This window comes from Carcharhinus amblyrhynchos, chromosome 11, assembly GCF_965287045.1.
Source record: "Carcharhinus amblyrhynchos chromosome 11, sCarAmb.v2.hapA, whole genome shotgun sequence".
NCBI classification, from domain to species: domain Eukaryota; kingdom Metazoa; phylum Chordata; class Chondrichthyes; order Carcharhiniformes; family Carcharhinidae; genus Carcharhinus; species Carcharhinus amblyrhynchos.
In genome coordinates, this window is record NC_137334.1 from 21,580,664 (window position 1) to 21,599,385 (window position 18,722).

At 41.4% G+C, this 18,722-nt stretch overlaps 1 protein-coding gene across 12 annotated transcripts in view; it reads right to left on the minus strand.

Moving 5' to 3' along the window:
• hdac4 (histone deacetylase 4) overlaps positions 1–18,722 on the minus strand; it is a 399,164-nt gene that overhangs the window by 179,978 nt on the left and 200,464 nt on the right. For all 12 annotated transcript variants that reach the window (XM_080198750.1, XM_080198749.1, XM_080198751.1 and 9 more), the window contains 2 exons: positions 14,365–14,606; positions 10,717–10,867 (listed from right to left, as the gene is read on the minus strand). In XM_080198750.1, the coding sequence (XP_080054876.1) occupies positions 10,717–10,867; positions 14,365–14,606 (393 nt within the window). The remainder of the gene's footprint in view (positions 1–10,716; positions 10,868–14,364; positions 14,607–18,722) is intronic.

Here is an 18,722-nt window from a genome sequence, read left to right on the forward strand (position 1 = left end):
GGCCTCTATTTTTTTCTCTTCACGGATGCTGCCTGACCTGCAGCGTCTTTCCAGAGTTTTCTGCTTTCACCCGCAAATAATGAAACGGTCTACATCCCATGGAGCAAGCCCTGGACAACATTCAGGCTTGGGCAGATAAATGGCAAGTAATAAATGTGCCACACAAGTTACAGGTAATGTCCAACTCCAACAAAAAAGCTTACCATGTCCCCTTGAAATTCAATAGTATTACCATGACAGAATCTCCCGTCTGTACCCTGAAGCTCATCAATGAACAGAAAGTGAACTGGATCAGCCATACAGTTACCGTGGCTACAAGAGCAGGTCAGAGATTGGAGTTGCGTGGCAAGGAACTCACCTCCTGACTCCCGAAAGCCTGTCCATCATCTACAGGTCACATGACAACAATGCAATGGAATACCTGCCACTTTTCCAAATGAATACAGATCTAACAATATTCAAGCAGCTCACCAATACCAGGACAAAACAATCCGCTCGACTGGCACCCCCACTGACCACTTTAAACATTCATTTCCTCCACAGTGGTGCCTAGATGCAGCTGTGTGCATTAATGAAAAGTACTATAGGTTACTTCAACAGCACCTTCTAAGCTTGCAACCACTACGATCTAGAAGAACAAGGGCAGCAGGCTCTTGTAGCCAATGGCATAGTGGTTAGCACTGTTGCCTCAGTGCGAAGGATCCAAGTTCAGTTTGGGGTCACTGTCTACGTGGAATTTGCACATTTTCGCCACATCTGTGTGGCTTTCCTCTGGGTATTCCCTGCCTGTATTGGAATACTTATTATCGTTCTTTTAGTGTGGCTGGGTCAAAATCCTACAGCTCCCTCTCAAACCGCACTGTGGGTGTACCCACCCTACACAGACTGCATCAGTTTAAGGTAAGAACTCCGGGCAACACTTTTTTAAAATTCATTCGTGGGACATGGGCATTGCTGGTTGGCCAGCATTTATTGCCCGTCCCTAGTGCCCTTGAGAAGGTGGTGGTGAGATGCCTTTTTGAATCGCTGCAGTCCATGTTCTGTGGGTTGGCCCACAATGCCGTTAAGGAAAGGATTCCAAGATTCTGACCCAGTGACTGCGAAGGAACGGTGATAAAATTTCCAAGTCAGGATGGTGAGTAGTTTGGAGGGGAACTTGCAGGTGGCGGTGTTCCCATTTTATTTGCTGCTCTTGTCCTTCTTGATGGAAGTGGTTGTGGGTTTGGAAGGTGCTGTCTGAGGATCTTGGGTAAATTGCTGCAGTACATCTTGTAGATAGTACACATTGCTGCTACTGAGCATCGGTGGTGGATGGGGTGCCAATCAAGCCAGCTGCTTTGGCCTGGATGACATGATGCTTCTTGAATGCTGTTGGAACTGCAGCCATCCAGGCAAGTGGGGAGTATTCCAGCACACTCCTGACTTGTGCCTTGTGGATGGTGGATAGGCTCTGGGGAGTCAGGAGGCGAGTTACTCACCGCGGTATTCCTAGCCTCTGACCTGCTCTTGTAGCCAATGGCATAATGGTTAGCACTGTTGCCTCAGCGCCAAGGATCCAAGTTCAATTCCCAGTTTGGGTAACTGTCTATGTGGAGTTTGCACATTCTCCCCACATCTGCGTGGCTTTCCTCTGGGTATTCCGGTTTCCTCCCACAGAGCAAAGATGTGCACGTTGGGTGAATTGACTATGCTAAATTGCCCCTTAATGTCAGGGAGATTAGCTAGTGTAAATGCATAAGGTTATGGTTGATTGGGCCTGGGCAGAACTGTGATCACTGCAGACTCGATGGGCCAAATGGCCTCTTCCTGCACTGTAGGATTCTACGTCACCAAAGACAATGAGGAATAGGCAACAAATGCTAGCATTACCAGTGATGCTGCCAGTACATGAACAAAAACACAATGGGAGTTTGGCTGTCAGAGGACCACTGAGAAATCCCATTTGGGGACAGACTTGGTGCCCATTTCACTCACCCCAAACAAGTCTCCAAAACAGGACCTCCTAATTTGCATATTTAAGAGCTCTAATATCTGGTTTACACCTGGGAGTTGTAGGAGACATCAACCTGTCCAGTTGTAGAAAAACGTCAAAAGCCTGCATTTTTGTTAAGACACAGACTTTTCATCTAATACCCTATGAGGTTACTGTAGCTGATATGCTGCCTCAGTTAAAACATCCAGGTGGATACACCCCCTACGTTTTGGACATCCTGAATCGAGGTCTCCTATTTCTTTTCCTGTTTCACTATATCTTGTCCCTTACTGCCAATAATAACCACAAGTTTTTTTTGTGGCTTTGCTAAGATGCATCCTCTGCTTGCTTCTTCAGCTATGTTAAAATGGGAGTAATTGTTGCAATTTAGGAAAGCAAGAATCTGGAGGAAATTTGCCATATTGCTCTTTAACTGCCACTTAGAAAATAGCTAATAGCTGGGTCGGCAAAACTGTGTGTGTTGCACAAGTTTTATTTCCAGAAAAATACTTAATTGAATGTAAAATAAATTCTTAAATTTGTTTTCTCTTCCCAAACATTTTATACGCACTTTATGGATAGATATTGTTCTTAGGAAATCAGACCCCAATTTTCTAACATAACTTAGTTCCTTTTCTGTGTTGGGAGACGTGAGAAAAAGTCTCAGAAAAGTATGGAGTTTTGACCTTGATCACATAAATACTCATGCTAGTTTCAAGTGCCTCAACCACTTCCGATTCTCAAGATTCGTTCTAAGTTTAGTCTACATTGGAAGGGAAAGATCAGCCTCATGACTAACTTTGACACAACTGCACAAAACTAGGCATACTGCTTTGCTATTTTTAGATAAAAGGAAACATCTTGTTCAATTCTAAAATACTTTGTTAAAAGAGGAAATCTCCTATCTATCTAAAGTTTCTATTCTAATTTTTTCAGCATCTCTATCTCCTGGCACATGAGAAAATTGGGAAGTTTAGGCCATGGATGAAAGGGAACTGAAATGTCTGGTGGTGATGTGAATGAAGCACTCCGATCACATGATGACCTTCTTGAAGTTATTTTCTTTATCTTGTACAGAATATGAGCATTCGTATTAAACAGTCTGTGCTATCAGTCTCCAACTCTGATCATCTGTCACATTGTTTGCTCATCCAGTCACTTATCCTCTCTTTTTGCTTGATGATTTGCATTTTGCTGGGATAGCATGGTGGCACAGTGGTTAGTACTGCTGCCGCCTCAGCGCCAGGGACCCAGGTTCAATTCCGGCCTTGGGTCACTGTCTGTGTGGAGTTTGCACATTCTCCTCGTGTCTGCGTGGGTTTCCTTCGGGTGTTCCAGTTTCCTCCCACACTCCAAAGGTGTGCAGGTTAGGTTGCTCGGACATGCTAAATTAACCATTAGGTTAGAGAGATTGGCAGAGTAACTGAGCAGGGATAGGGCCTGGGTGGGATTGTGGTCAGTGCAGACGCAATGAGCCAAATGGCCTCCTCCTGCACTGTAGAATTCTATGATGTACATCTCTCTCTATTCCACTTGTAAACAGCTTAAACCTCTCCTGTATACTCCTAAGTTTCCTTCCCTTCTTTTTATTCTTAATATTCTTCCAGTGGTAGTGAACACTATGTTTTAGACAATTCTACATTTATCAGTGAAGTGCTAAAATCTTTCACTGATGGTAATAATGGCTGCTGCACCCCTCCCCCCACCCATTGTACCTCCTTTTTAAAAAAAAAATTCATTCATGGGATGTGGGCATCGCTAGCAAGGCCAGCACATATTGCCCATCCCTGAGGGCAACTTCAAGCTTTTAGGCGTCCAGATCACAAACAATGTGTCCTGGATCCCCTCGTGCCGACACTATAGTTAAGAAAGCCCACCAATGCTTCTATTTTCTCAGAAAACTAAGGAAATTTGGTATGTTGGCTACGACTCTCACCAAGTTTTACAAATGCACCATAGAAAGCATTCTTTCTGGTTGTATCACAGCTTGGTACGGCTCCTGCTCTGTCCAAGACAGCGAGAAACTACAAAGGGTTGTGAATGAAGCCAAATCCATCACTCAAACCAACCTCCCAAACTGATTCTGTCTACACTTCCCACTGCTTCAGAAAAGCAGCCAGCATAATTAAGGACTCCACGCACCCTAGACATATCCTCTTCCACCTTCTTCTGTTAGGAACAGATACAAAAGTCTGAAGTCATGGACCAACTGATTCAAGAACAGCTTCTTCCCTGCTGCCATCAGACTTTTTAATGGACCTACCTCGCACTAAGCTGAGCTTTCTTTACAGGCTAGGTATGGCTGTAACACTAAATTCTGCACTCTCTCCTTTCCTTCTCTATGAATGGTATGCTTTGTTGTTATAGTGCATCAGAAACAATACTTTTCACTATATACTAATACATATGACAGTAATAAATCAAATCAAAAGAGTCAATTACATTGCTGTGGTTCTGGAGTCACATGTAGGCCAGGCCGGGTAAGGACAGCAAATCTCCTTGCCTAAAGGATATTCGTGAACGAGAAGGGTTTTTTTTTTTAAAAACGACAATTGACAATGGTCTAGTGGTCAATCTTTTAATTCCAGATTTTTATTGAATTCAAATTTCACTCTCGGCCACGGTGGGTTTTGAACCCTGATACCCAGAGTATTACCCTGGTTGTCTGGATTACTAGTCTGGCCACAATAACGTTATCTTCCCAACACTACCATCCCACTGCAAAGCTGAGGAGGTGAAAGAGGTTAACAACAGAAGGAAAGCATGGAGCATGAGTTACTAGGGACTTTGGTGGATAGCGCATAGGAGATAGGCAGGTAACAGATGCAAGGCACACAGAAAAGGGCCTCAAAGTTGGAATTGTTATGACAATATAAATGGATCCTTTAAATTTCTAGATGCTTATCAAGTAGATCAAGGCTATTATCCTTTGGAAGCCTACAGCACAGATTTCATGCTCATTTTATAAAAATTCTGAAGGCATCAGGAGGGAAATAAGTTACCATAATAGAGATACAGTAATACTTTCCCCCTAAGTAACAGATGAGACATTGCAATAAGCCACTCAGTGCATCTTTATTTAGTTACAGGATGGTTAAGCTCCCCATCCCTGTGGGATACATGGCTGCAAAAGAAGAAAGCTTTGTCTTTCTGACAAAGAATCAAATTATCCTGCAACCTTACAAATTCTGGCATTTGCTTTACAAAAGCAGCATGCAGCAGTTGCTGGTGGCTCAAAATTCTGCCAGCGTTTAACATATAAAATGAGGGTGGGTTTTGACATTAAAGTAAATAAATAATTGGAATCATAAAAGCTGCAGTAAATAAAATATTTCAATGGCTCCTCTAATGCAGTACAGGTCCCAAGTCACTTCATAGAGTAGAAATAAATACACAGTTGGAGAGTTAGGGAATGATCAAAAACAACTTTGCACAGGCTTTTAAAGGCAGTGGAAAATTGCAAGAATGCTTCAAGAGGGAGTTATGGACAGTTGAATTAGCAGCGGATTACTTTACTGCTAGTTGGGGTGCACGGTGGCACAGCATCAGGGACCTGGGTTCGATTCCGTTCTTGGGTCACTGTCTTTGTGGAGTTTGCACATTTTCCCCATGTCTGCGTGAGTTTCCTCCCACAGTTCAAAGATGTGCAGGTTAGGTGCGTTGGCCACACTAAATTCTCCCTCAGTTAACCCAAACAGGTGCTGCAGTGTGACAACTAGGGAATTTTCACAGTAACTTCATTGCAGTGTTAATGTAAGCCTAATTGTGATATGAATAAACAAACTTTTTGGTAGCGAGGAGGAAGGGAGGCACCTGGGAGACCATTTGGAGGAATGGAAAGCACAGAGTGGAATCCTGTAATCTCCGCCATGGATAGTTTGATGGCGGGACTTTTAATCAGCTTGGACGGTGGCTGATAGGGGCCCCGTCAACAAAGATCTTATCAGGCTAATGATAGTATTAACAGGGATTGGTGGTGGTGGTGTCAAAGGTTGTGAGGAGCCTATGAGAAGGCATTTCTGTGGTTTTAGGCAGGACTCGAGGCAGGTACGTTGCCTCCCTATGCCAGGGTCAAGGATGTCACAGGACAGCTGTGAAACATTCTTCTTAGGGAGGGGGATGATCAGCCAGAGAGTAGGTATGTGGCAACTAGCGGAATTTTCACAGTAATTTCATTGCAGTGTTAATGTAAGCCATACTTGTGACTAATAAATAAACTTTAACATACTTTAGAATGCCAGGAAGGAGAGTGAAAAACAGAACCTCTAAGGCAATAATCTCAGGATCACTCCCAGTCCCATGTACCAGCAAGTATAGAAACAGGAGAACTGAGTGTTAAACACACGGCTGGAAGGCTGGCGTAGGAACAAAGGCATCAGATTTGAGGCACTGGGACTGGCTCTAGGAAAGGTTCAGACCAGTACAAGCTGATGATCTACACCTGAACAGGACTGGGAAGAATATCCTTTCGGGGAGTTTTGCTAGTGCTGTTGTAGAGGATTTAAACTAGATTGACAGTGGATTAGGGACCTGAGAGCTATCTCAGAATAGGGAATGTGAGATGCAGAATTAGAGTGACTCTGAAAGACAAAAGCAGCACAAGAATTTGGCAGTGTTAAAAGGTATATGTGTAAATGCAAGGAGTACAGCGGAGCTGGTATACAGAGCACAGGTAGATACACACAATATCACTGCTTTAATGGAAACTTGGCTTAAGGAGTCCTTAGTGTCCAAAGATGTGTAGGTTAGGGGGATTAGTGGGGAAATGTGAAGGGCTCTGGGGATAGAATGGGATGGGCCTGAGTAAAATGCTACGTCAGAGAGTCGCTGTAGACTCAATGGGCTGAATGACCTCCAAGACTGTAAGGTTTCTATGACTGTATAGAGTATTGGGTGAAGATTGTACAGGGGTGAGGGGTGATGCCTATACAAGGGTGAGGGGAGAAGCCAGTGGTAGAGTGAAGCAAAGGTGTTTCCACAGAGGACAAAGAAAACAGTGGAGGAGGATTTAATGATCCATGTTATCAAACTTGCTAGACAAGTAATGGAAGACTGGAAAGGATAATGCATAATTGAATTTTGTCTGTTTCTAGGTCGGAGAATATGACAAGTCCCATACGGCAATTTCAGTCAAGTCCCATTCTTCAGTAAAGACCTCCAGCCATACAAGCCTATCAAAACTTCCTAGGCTGTTGTAACAGTCACTTGTAGTCACTACTGCTTGAAGCACTCCATATATCAAGTCCTTTCAATCAGACAAGCAGACATACTTGCATTCTTTCATTAAGGGAAGAACAAGGTGAGATTAAGGAAGGCTTGCACTGAAAAAAAAAATCACATGAACAACAGTGTAAAGAAACTCAACTCTGACTCAGAGAAAGCACTCAAAAGGCACCTAACTGCCAACAACATGGGTGATTGGAAATATTCAGATGTAACCAAAGAGGAGGATACAAATTACTACTCAAAAATAAATTTTAAAAAATGTTATTTTCATCAAGACTGGAATTATTAAAGCTGCTGGATTAGAGTATTTTTCCACTTTGGGTGAAATGTTTATAACAAGCAGTCCGAGGGTAGAAAGGGCAGAGTCAAATTTAGCATAAGGCTCTTATTATTATTATGCCACCAAAAAACTGCCTATTTAATTTCCCACAGAACTATCATAGTAACCTCCAACCGAGACTGTTAAATTATAGGCAGTTTCATGCTCTGGCTTCACAGCACAAGGGAGTGCATCATTAAAACTGCCAAACTCATTTCAAATGTAGGATCCTGACAGCTCAGGAGATTTGGACTCCCATCAGTTGTAAGTTGCAATAAAGCCAACTAGAAAAAGAGAAGAACAAATTCAGAATTCAAGAGAAAAGTCATTTTTCTAGCCATGCTCAAATGCTTTACTTGCACCTTACAGATTAACTATGATATAAACTACTAACATAAGGAGAGGTGGTAGCCTAGTGGTATTATCACTAGAGCATTAATCCAGAAGCTCAGCTAATGTTTTGGGCGGCACGGTAGCACAGTGGTTAGTACTGCTGCTTCACAGCTCCAGGGTCCTGGGTTCGATTCCCAGCTCGGGTCACTGTCTGTGTGGAGTTTGCACATTCTCCTCATGTCTGCGTGGGTTTCCTCCGGGTATTCCGGTTTCCTCCCACAGTCCAAAGATGTGCGGGTTAGGTTGATTGGCCATGCTAAGAAATTGCCCCTTAGCGTCCAGGGATGTGTAGGTTAGGCGGATTAGTAGGTATAATATGGGGGTAGGGCCTGGATGGGATTGTGTTCGGTGCAGACTCAATGGGCTGAAGGGCCTCTTTCTGCACTGTAGGGTTCTATGATTTCTATGATAAGAGGAGAACTGTTCCAAATTCAATGGCCAGAATATACTTGTAACTCAATCTACTGTACAAAAACACCCTTGTAATTTTAAGCACATACTTCAGCAAGTGAGTGTTTTGTTTTTAGATTTACTGTAAAGATAGCTATGAAATGTAAAAGCTATGTCAACTTGATTAGAATCTTATAACTTAGTGTTTCCATCTACTGTTTTTAATTCAAACTTGCACACCCAAGACATATTCACTAAAACGGCAGTACCAAGAGGTTGCTGTTAAAAACACAGCAGTTCGCCTATTCTCCAATTTCAGACTGCAATGATCTTTCATAAATCTACTCAAAGATCACCTTCAGTTTTAACAACAGAATGCATGTGAACTACAGATAAGGTATTCTGGTATTATTGATTAAACCAAAGGAAAGCTGTCAATGTTGTTCATTTGGTGAATAAGTCGCTCCTGAAAAAGAATCAAATCTGCAATGTCTTGATTCACAAAAGCTGAAACGCTGAATTACTGAACACTGGAGTATTCTGCTAAAAAAGTCATACTAACCACATAGAACATAGAATATAGAATATAGGAGCAGGGGGAGACTACTTGGCCCTTCAAGTCTGTTCCAGCATTCATCACGATCATGGCGGATCGTCCAACTCAATAGCCTAATCCTGCTTTCTCCCCATAACTTTTGATCTCATTCGCCCCAAGTGCTATATCTCACCACTTTTTGAATACATTCACTGTTCTGGCATCAGCTACTTCCCGTGGTAATGAATTCCACGGCCTACCACTCTTTGGGTGAAGATATGTCTCCTCATCTCCTCCAGACTGTGACTCCTGGTTCTGGGCACTCCAACCATCGGGAACATCTACCCTGTCTAGTCCTGTTAGAGTTTTATAAGTTTCTATGAGATCCCCCACAATCATCTGAACTGCAATGAAAACTATCCTAACCTAGTCAATCTCTCCTCATATATCAGTCCCACTCGATACTCCGTATTGCTTTATTGTACTTATGATCCTTGTCCAGAGTCCTAAGCTATTGGTAAGATCTGGTCAGTAACGTTTTTTTTAAAAGGAGACGAAGTTTGAGATTCAAAACACTTGTTCAGTGAATAAGTCATAAGATTCCGTGGGTTTTGAATAAAAACAAATAATTTTACAAGGTCAGAAAGATAAAACAATTGACTTGTACTTTTGTACTTTAACATCCAGGGTTAATATGCAGCACATGTAAATCAACAGAGAAACTGTGGGTGCTTGAAAACACCACTCCGTACAATAAATGGCAGTTGCAACCAAGACAAAATTCATGGGTTTCTTGACAACCCGCCCAGACGTCAGTAAATACTGGGAGTCGGTCAATCTCTCAAACTGTCTCTTTCTCTCTCTCATGAGGGATTCCAATCTTCAACTTTAAATATGTCACTTTTGGGTTCTTCCCAAAAGTCTGTTCAACTCAAGACAGTTGGAATGACAGTCCACCTTGCAGGGTTTCAATCTCATCTCCCGAGATTCTGTTCCTCTGGATTCCCAGGTATGCACTCGTATTCAAGTACGCACTCGTATTCAAGTACCAACAAGAACACAGTTTCAGCTCTCTGGCTGCATTCAGCAGAACACAACTGCTTCAAAAGGGGTAATTTGGGCCCAGTGGCCCACAGCACAGGGTCACCAACCTTCGGCTGCCTTCTTCACTTAAGACTCCCTGCTGCCTTTTTCCTATCTGGATCCTGTATCTCTGCTCTTTGCTTTGTAATTGAGCTGGAACTGGGGCCTCTCCCTGCCCGGGATTTTTCTTCTCGATGGCTCTCCGCTCCCAGTCACCTGACTGAGTTTTTGCACTTTTTTCTTCTGGCACGGAAGCAGCTAAAAATGCTGATCTCTACATGTGAAACCTGCTGTTACACCCCCAGCTCCCACAAAGTCTATGCGTGTACAAAAGCTCCAAGGTCCTTTGAGACTCAAAGTTCCCAACATCCACTCTCAAGACCAAGGTACACTTGATTTTCATAGCAACTGAGAGTACATTGTAATAAGGACAGAATTTATAAAACACTCTGATAAAACTACTGATCTGGTTTGTTACCAATATCTCCAATGCTACACCAGCAATATCAATTCACTGGCAGGGTAAAGGGCATGACAACTGCAGGGAACATTATGTTCTGCACCAAACATACATTTGAACCACAAATAACAAATTCACTCCCAATGACATTTCAAATAATTAATCATACCTAAATATTTTACAGGCAGGATTTTAGGCTTGCAACTCTAACTCTGTTGGAATCAATGTAACTTTTTTTACTGTATAGTTAGCTGGCTATCATCAGTGCTTGACAGACATTCAGCATTTGCTCTACAATTACTGGTTAGATGATTTCTAAGGACACTTGTATCTCTTACTTTCTTTTCCTTTCTCTTTATTCTTCAGCAGCAGTAGTTTCTGTTCGCGATGCTGTTTCTCCATCTCTTGCTCCTGACGATGCTGCTCCAGTTTACGTTGCTGTTCTAAAATTTCTTGTTGGTGCTTCAATGCGAGCAAGTCCTGTTGGTGCTTAAGAAACATAAAAGGAGGAGTGAGCAGCTGTCCACATGTCAATCATGTAATAACCAGACACTTCCCTACATTCCCAAGTCCACAGTAACTGTAAAAATTTATAATGGCTTTTACTTTGCAGCTAACATACTGAGATGAGCAAGCTGTTTCAGGCATGCATCCTTTAGTAATATGCAAATAGGGGTCCTCTTACGTACAGAGCACACTCTGCCTATTTGTATCAACATTAATCAACACAATGTGTCAGTGAAGAATAATGACCATCCACAAATGAGAAGTTATTTCTGCTCTCGCCAATTTTTGATTCAGTTGACAACGGACTATATTAGGGCACTTCAATTGACAATGAACCACAGGGAAAACAAAGTCTACGGATAAAGTCCCTTGTGTTTTCACATGGGCAACCTGCCAAGTTGGTTGCCTGTGCCATGTTGTGAATTTGCCCATGGAGAGAATCCTATAGATATGGCAACTAAAGGTGGGATGGGTTATGACTTGTAATGGCTTCGGTGACTCAAGTAGCATGTGTTCCGGCTCCCAGCTCAGTCATAAACGTATTGTTTGAAAAGAATATTTTCTGTTCTAAAGATGTAAGCAATGCTAGAAAAGCTATATTTACTCCTCAATCCTAGTTACCCTGAATAGGTGGTGGTGGTGGGACCTCTCAGAACAGTCTTCATGTAGATTGTGCCCCTGATGGTGTTGGGAGTATATTTCTAAGAGTAGGATATGCCCATGTTAGGATGATGTATGACTTACAAGTTTTGTTGCTCTGGTTCTCAAATGGTAGAACTCATGGGACTACAATACTGCTGCAGCAAGACTGTTACCCTGTAGTGCATTTTATTACAACAATGGGCAGTTGTTGAAGGGTGTAGATATTGAATTCAGTTGCAGGTATGTCAATTAAATAGACTGCACTCTCTTGGATTGTGCCAAACTTCCTTAAGTATCCTTGAGGGTGCTTCAATTCAGGTAAGTGATGATCATCCAGCTTACGACTTGGTGGAAAGTGTTTCGGGATTTAAGACATGAATCACTGTCACTTCAAGGCTGTTATTATCAGTGAGTTAATAAAGTGGCCTTGCTGTGAGGAGATTATTGGTGTCTCCGTTTAATGAGACTGAGAAATTTGTTGAAACAAACCAGGATTATTTTTTGCTGGCGTATATTTTGATATAGCAGAAGAGGAATGTTTGATCGTGAATATTTTATAAATTTTCCCTTCAAAACAATTATATACTTGAGGGTAGAGCTGTCACATTGAAATAGACTTCATGTAGGTACAAACTTATTCTCGAAAAACACCATTCTGGTTGGTTTCCTCTAAAAGAAGAATTCTTCTATCAATACTTAAAAACTAAAAGAAAGTAGTAATAAAATTCAAGTGTCATAAAACGAGATTTTTTCAAAATGAGTCCCAAGTACAAGGATAGTAAGAAGTTTTTAAAAGTTTATTAGTCACAAGTCAGCTTACATCAACACTGCAATGAAGTTACTGTGAAAATCCCCTAGTCACCACACTGATGCCTGCTCGGGTACACTGAAGGAGAATTCAATATGGCCAATGCACCTAACCAGCATGTTTTCAGACAGAGAGGAAACTGGAGCACCCAGAGGAAATCCACGCAGACAGTAGTGCAAACTCCACACAGACAGTGCCCCAAACTGGGAATTGAACCCACGTCCCTGGCACTATGAGGTAGCAGTGCTGATCACTACTGCCTCACAGTGCACTAATACACTATGCTATAAGAACTCCTTGCATTTCTATAGTACCTTTAATACATAATCACAAAACAATCCAGGAGTGTAAGGAAAATTATTAGAGCCTCAAAGCAGCAGTTCAGAAGGGGTGACTAAAAACATTTGGATGAGATGAATCACAAGGTGATTTTTGAAGGAGAAGTGGGAAGGTTTACTGAGGAACTTAAACAGTGAAAGTCTCTGTTGTTGCTAGTGCCAGAGCAAAGTTCCAAGGGATAGAAGAAGTGGCTAAAATAATGGAGCTTGGAGGATGCTGAGCAAAACAATTCAATTAAAAATTGGCAAGTTATCCTTCCCCATCAACATTTTTCAAATATATAATATTAACATGATTGTATCTCAGTTCTCCAGTACTGCCGCCTGTTGTTTTAAAACACACTTTGTGCACTAAACTTTATTACTATTGGGTGTTAATGATTGACATAACGTAAAGCTTAACATTCTGCTGACAGTTAATTTAAGTTAGAGTTGAAACCACTCCAGATATTTGTGGTTTAACTTTGGTAGCAATACTTATTGAATGTTCCGTAAAATTTAAATGGCTTGCATTACAACTGGATTGTTATCATCACCATCGGTCACACCCATAATTGGCATGAAGAGTTACGCCCTGGCATAACTAATACAAGACCAAGATGGTACACTGAAATGTCTCTTAAAGTGCAGGTGACAGCTACTTATATTTTGAAGTGAAATAGATGGATGGAGCAAAATACTGTGGGCAGAGCTTCTAATTATCAGTTCAACTATAATTCCCACCAGTTGAGATACAGGCAGGGATGGAGTTATTCAAATATAGAATAAAGGAGATCCCAAACCGCATCTTCACTTTTCATTTTTGCATTTAGATTTTTTGTTTTGAATTTAATTTCTGTTCATTTTGATTTTTTTCACCTAGTTCTTGCTTGCGCTGTTTTGTAATTTTCCCCCAGTGCACATCACCCATCTTTATTTTTATCCAGGGTCGGCATCCTGAACCAACCTGTTCCTGACCCTTGATTAAGAATTCAGCCCCAGAATTTATGGAGATCATATGGCCAATGAAAGTACACAAGCAGTGGCCTTAGATAGAAACTTGACCTGCCTCTAATTGTGTATTTCAAGACAGACTCCTGATTTTTTTTAAAAAAAACAGTCCCATACAAAAAAAAACACAATCAACACAATTTTCTAAAGAACACAGTACAGCACAGCACAGGAATAGGCCCTTCAGCCCATGATGTTGTGCTGAGGACCACAACGTTGTGTTGAACAATGTTATATAGAGCAATGGAATCACACTCAATCATTCTCGAATCCATCAATATACTGATTTGTAATTATAATGCACAGTACATAACGAAATATAACTTTAAGTTTGGAGCAATGTTTACCAATGCAGTCACGTTCTCAGGAAGCCATTATTTTTGTTCTTTTCTCTTAAAACTGACTCAGGTGGTCCAAACATTGTTTCACTGGTAAAATCCAGCTCTTTGATCAAGCTATTTTGGCATCTGTCCTGGTAATTCCTCCTGTGTGTGTGACTCTGCATTTTTACTCGTCACTCTCGAGAGCCTTAGCACATTAAATGTGCTCTATAAATGTAAACTGTTGTTAAAAATAATCAATTGCAGTACCCAAAATCACAGTATCTGGTTAACCATATCGTTACGATTCAGTTCCGAACAGACACTCCAGTGCTAGGTCCCATTTAAATTGGTCACGGTGGTTTTAATATCTGCAGTTACCTTTATGTGCTCTTGTAGTTGGGCTTCATGTTGCCGTGAGAGCTGCTCATGTTGTCTCTGAAATTCTGCGATAAGAAGCTGCCGTTGGATTTGCTGTTTCTGTTTGAGGGCAATTAGTTCCTGTTGGAGTTGTTGTTCTCGCACGTTGGGGTCAGCAGCTGGCACTGTAAACTGATGATCAAGCCTGAGATCCATTGGTGTACTGGACTGGACTTGAGCAGGCAATGGTGTGCTTATATCAACTATAAATAAAACACACAGTACAATCAGAGAATCACAGGCTATTCTGGCGTCTTTAACATTCCCAAAATTAGAAAGAAACACTTGTACAAATCACAGGAATCAATTAAAGATAGTTACTGCTGGAGACATGGGTACTGTTGCACATACACAGACTTGGGAATACAACATAACCCTTGTATAACAGAATGATCACTGTAGCCATGTCCTGCCCAGTTTACACATTGTAAACAGCTGAAACCTCCGGCGTTTTGCTGATTGCCAATGCCAGTTAAGGGTGTGTCAGAGAGCAGGGCAGAAAAACACAGGAATACACACAGGAATCCAGAAACAGCGATCTGCTCATAAAATAGATTTGTTAACATAAATACAAAAGCTACAGGTTTGGCCTGGCAAATGGAGGAAAAAAATGATACATTTGAGCTTGGTGAAAGTAGTCTGTGCATTAAAAGATTGTTTAGACATTTTGAATGTGACAGCGATTGTATTGAGATGGAAAAGACTGGTAAATTCCACTGACTGAGGTTACTCAGACAATAATTTAATTTCCAAGGTGTTCTAGTGTACCTTTACTTTAAATTTCCAATAAGGAGGCCAGGCTAAGTATAAATTTGAAAATGCTCTGAGGCAGCTTGTCTAATCAGAGGTTAGTTTCTCCATGCGTTGGTTACTGATTGGCTCACGAGTGAGCCAATGAGCAGTCAATGCAGTGAGAAACCAGTCTCTGATTGGACAAGCTGGAAACAGCAGGAGAACGTAGGGCGAGAGTGAGGACGATAGCAGATGGAGGAGTGAAGTAGGTCGCAGCCATGAGACAGCAGCCACCATGGAGCAAGAGAGAGGGGAAGTCTGACAGTGTGCTTGTGCATGCAAGCGAGCAAGGGGGGATGGAAGCTGAGTGCAAAATGTGTCTGTGACTGTGAATGTGTGAAAGAGAGGCAAGTGTGCGTGTGTGAAACAGAGAGAAAGGTGTGACTGTGTCAGAGAGCACGGTGAGCAAGAATGTTAAAGGCAGAGGTGAGCATGTGCACGTGCAGGAGAGGGGGAGAGAGGTGAGAACATAAGAACTAGGGAGCAGGCATAGGAGCGGCCATCTGGCTCCTTGAGCCTGCTCCACCATTCAATACCATGGCTGATCTTTTCGTGGACTCAGCTCCACTTACCCACCCGCTCACCATAACCTTTACTTCCTTTACTGTTCAGAAATTTATCAATCCTTGCCTATAGATCATTCGATGGTAGTCATAATGTGGAGATGTTGGCGTTGGATTGGGGTAACACAGTAAGAAGTCTCACAACGCCAGGTTAAAGTCCAACCAATTTATTTGATAGTAAACCCACAGCATGCGCGTGCATCTGAGAGGTGAGAGTGTGTGTACGCGTGCGAGAGAGAAGAGTGCCTGATGTAAGAATTCATCTCTTCTAATATTGAAACAATTTTATGAACAAAAGAAGCAGCATCATTCCTCTCACTAAAAATGAATAAAAGTAAGACTTAAGCACTTTGTTGAATAACAGCTTTTCAATTATAATAAACAAATACATGTAAAAATAGAAGGGATTTAGATAGTTGTGCCTATTGCACAGAATCATTTTTTGTGGTTTAACTCTTCGACACAATAAGACTATTTCTCAGGGGCTCAGTCAGTACCCTTGGGAGATCAAAAAGGTTGTGCGGCTGGTAAAGTTTGGGAAACCCTGCCAGTTTTACAATCCTAGTTGATGTCATCACTGGATGAAAAATCCCAGCATGGAACTCTGGCTCCAAAGACCATGTTTGTTTTTTGTATAAAACATGGTGGAATAAAGTTACAGCACTGCTAATTAATTTTAACACCAAGAATAAAACATTTATTAAACAAGTTGATTATACATTACTCCCTTACTCCCCCCCACCTCCCCTTACCTTAACAATTACACACAGATTTTAAGATTAAAATTGATCACAAAGCACATTTTACAATGGTCTCATGAACACACAAAGTTCCTTATATCACAGTCATTGTGTGTACTTAAATGACAGTCCTTTCTGAACCCAGGTGAATGTCTCTTCAAAGTCCCTTCAGATGATGCTTATGCTGTGAACCATCTTCTTTTAAATTAGACTTTCCCTCTGTTGCTTCCAGGTATTACATCTCTCCCTTCAGGTTTCCTTTGTCTTAAAGGCTTTTACACAAACTCTGAATTATAATAATTTCTCACAAACATTATTATTATTTCAGATACCTTCCTGGCCTCTCATGATCCAATTCCTTTTCAAATCTTGGTGACTTTACTGAACAGTAATCTGTTTTGGTTCCCAGTTTCCTTTGTTCTGTTAACTTCAGGCTTCTTGAAAACTTCATTTCTCTAGTTTCTTTAACTAGCTGGACTTCAGGTTTCCGGCACCTGTTTTAACAATTACTCCACAGTATGGCTTTTCTTCTAGCAAGGCAGAGAGAAGTGTTCCCTCTTTAGTCTTCTAACTCCAACAGTTTATAGAAGAACAGAGAGATGGCTTCTTTCTCACTAACCATCTCCAACTGTAATCTCATTAGCTAAATTAAAGCTTACAAGGCTCGAGTTATTAAGCAACCACCGCTAATTTATTTACTCTACACGCCACAACTCTCTCTAAGCACAACAGAATCAGAGTTGGAACTAAAACCAACCCCCACACATACAAACATATTAGTCCAGCATAAATTTAACTACAATTTATCCTTCCAGGCACAGAACTATTAAATTAAATCCACTTAAAACTACCTTTATTTTTCTAACACAGGAGACCAAAATGAAACAAATCAGCCCAATTTAAAACATTTAAGAAAATACAGCTTGGTACATGTAGGAACCAGTGGTATCTACTCAAGTGCTAGAATGCAATTATGTAGATTTGAGGAAGGATAGCATTAACTTTGGCTAAAATATCCAGGTTAGGCCTATACTTATTGGAATTTAGAAGAATAAAAGGTGACCTTATTGAAACATACAAAATTCTGAGAGACGTTGTTAGGGTAGATGCTGGGAAGATGTTTCCCTGTGTCGGGTAGTTTAAACGCAGATAAGGGGGAATTTCTTCTCTCAGAGAGTCATTTGACATTGCAATTCTCTTCCCCAGAGGGTAGTGGAAGCTGGGTCATTGAATTTATTCTAGACTGATTTTTGCTCAATAAGGGGATCAAGAGTTATGGGGATCATGAGTTATTGGGGGGGGGGGGGGGGGGGCGGCGCTAGCAGGAAGGCAGAGGAAAGGCCGTAATCAGATCAGCCATGATGGTGCAATAGGCTCAATGGTCTGAAACGCCCTCTCCTGCTCTGATTTCTTGTACATTTTAAGGGAACTCAAATCATACCTAATCTACAGGAAAAAAATCATGTTTTTAATTATTGAAGGACAAATAAAACATCTGGCTGAAACAGAATGAGATTTCTGCTCGAAAGCTTTATCAATGGGATTAAGAATGAGCGTGCTATTGTGCCAAGATATTCAAGTTGTTGAACACAAGATCATAGTTTATCACACACTAACCAGGGTGATGACAGCAAGTCAATTCTTTGAATTTGCCTTGAAGCATAGTTAGTGTCAAGAAAAAATTGTTTGACCTTTCACGATTAAGTATGACTCAAAGCGGCGAAAGATCTTCCATTCCCTCATTGGCATAAAGCACAAGAGAATCTGACAGCTGCTGAAACTAATAGTGAGGAGAACTTTCCACATTTATGCAAATTCTGTATGCTGCTAAACCCTACAATTTGTTTATTTGCCATGTTTTATGTAACTGTTGCTTCTCAGAGCATTGGATTGTTAGCAAGAGTAGTAAGGGCACAGACTGGGAAAGTACTTTGTAAAATGGAAACTCACATATCTTACGCTATTGGAATGTCGGAGTGCTTTGGATACTAATGAAGTGAGTTGCTATGGCAAGACTATCCCAAAGGGAGAGCGTCTGAACACTTTGGTGGACATAGTCTTTGCATGCAGACTGCATCACTGAAGTACATTTGAGCTAGAGGTAGGAGGTATGGGGCATTGGTGTTTGTGGGGTACAATTCAACAGCAAACTGTACATCACAGGATTATTAACTACAAGTTTGCAGTTGCTACCTGGCATGCTCAGCAAGTCACAGTCTATGTT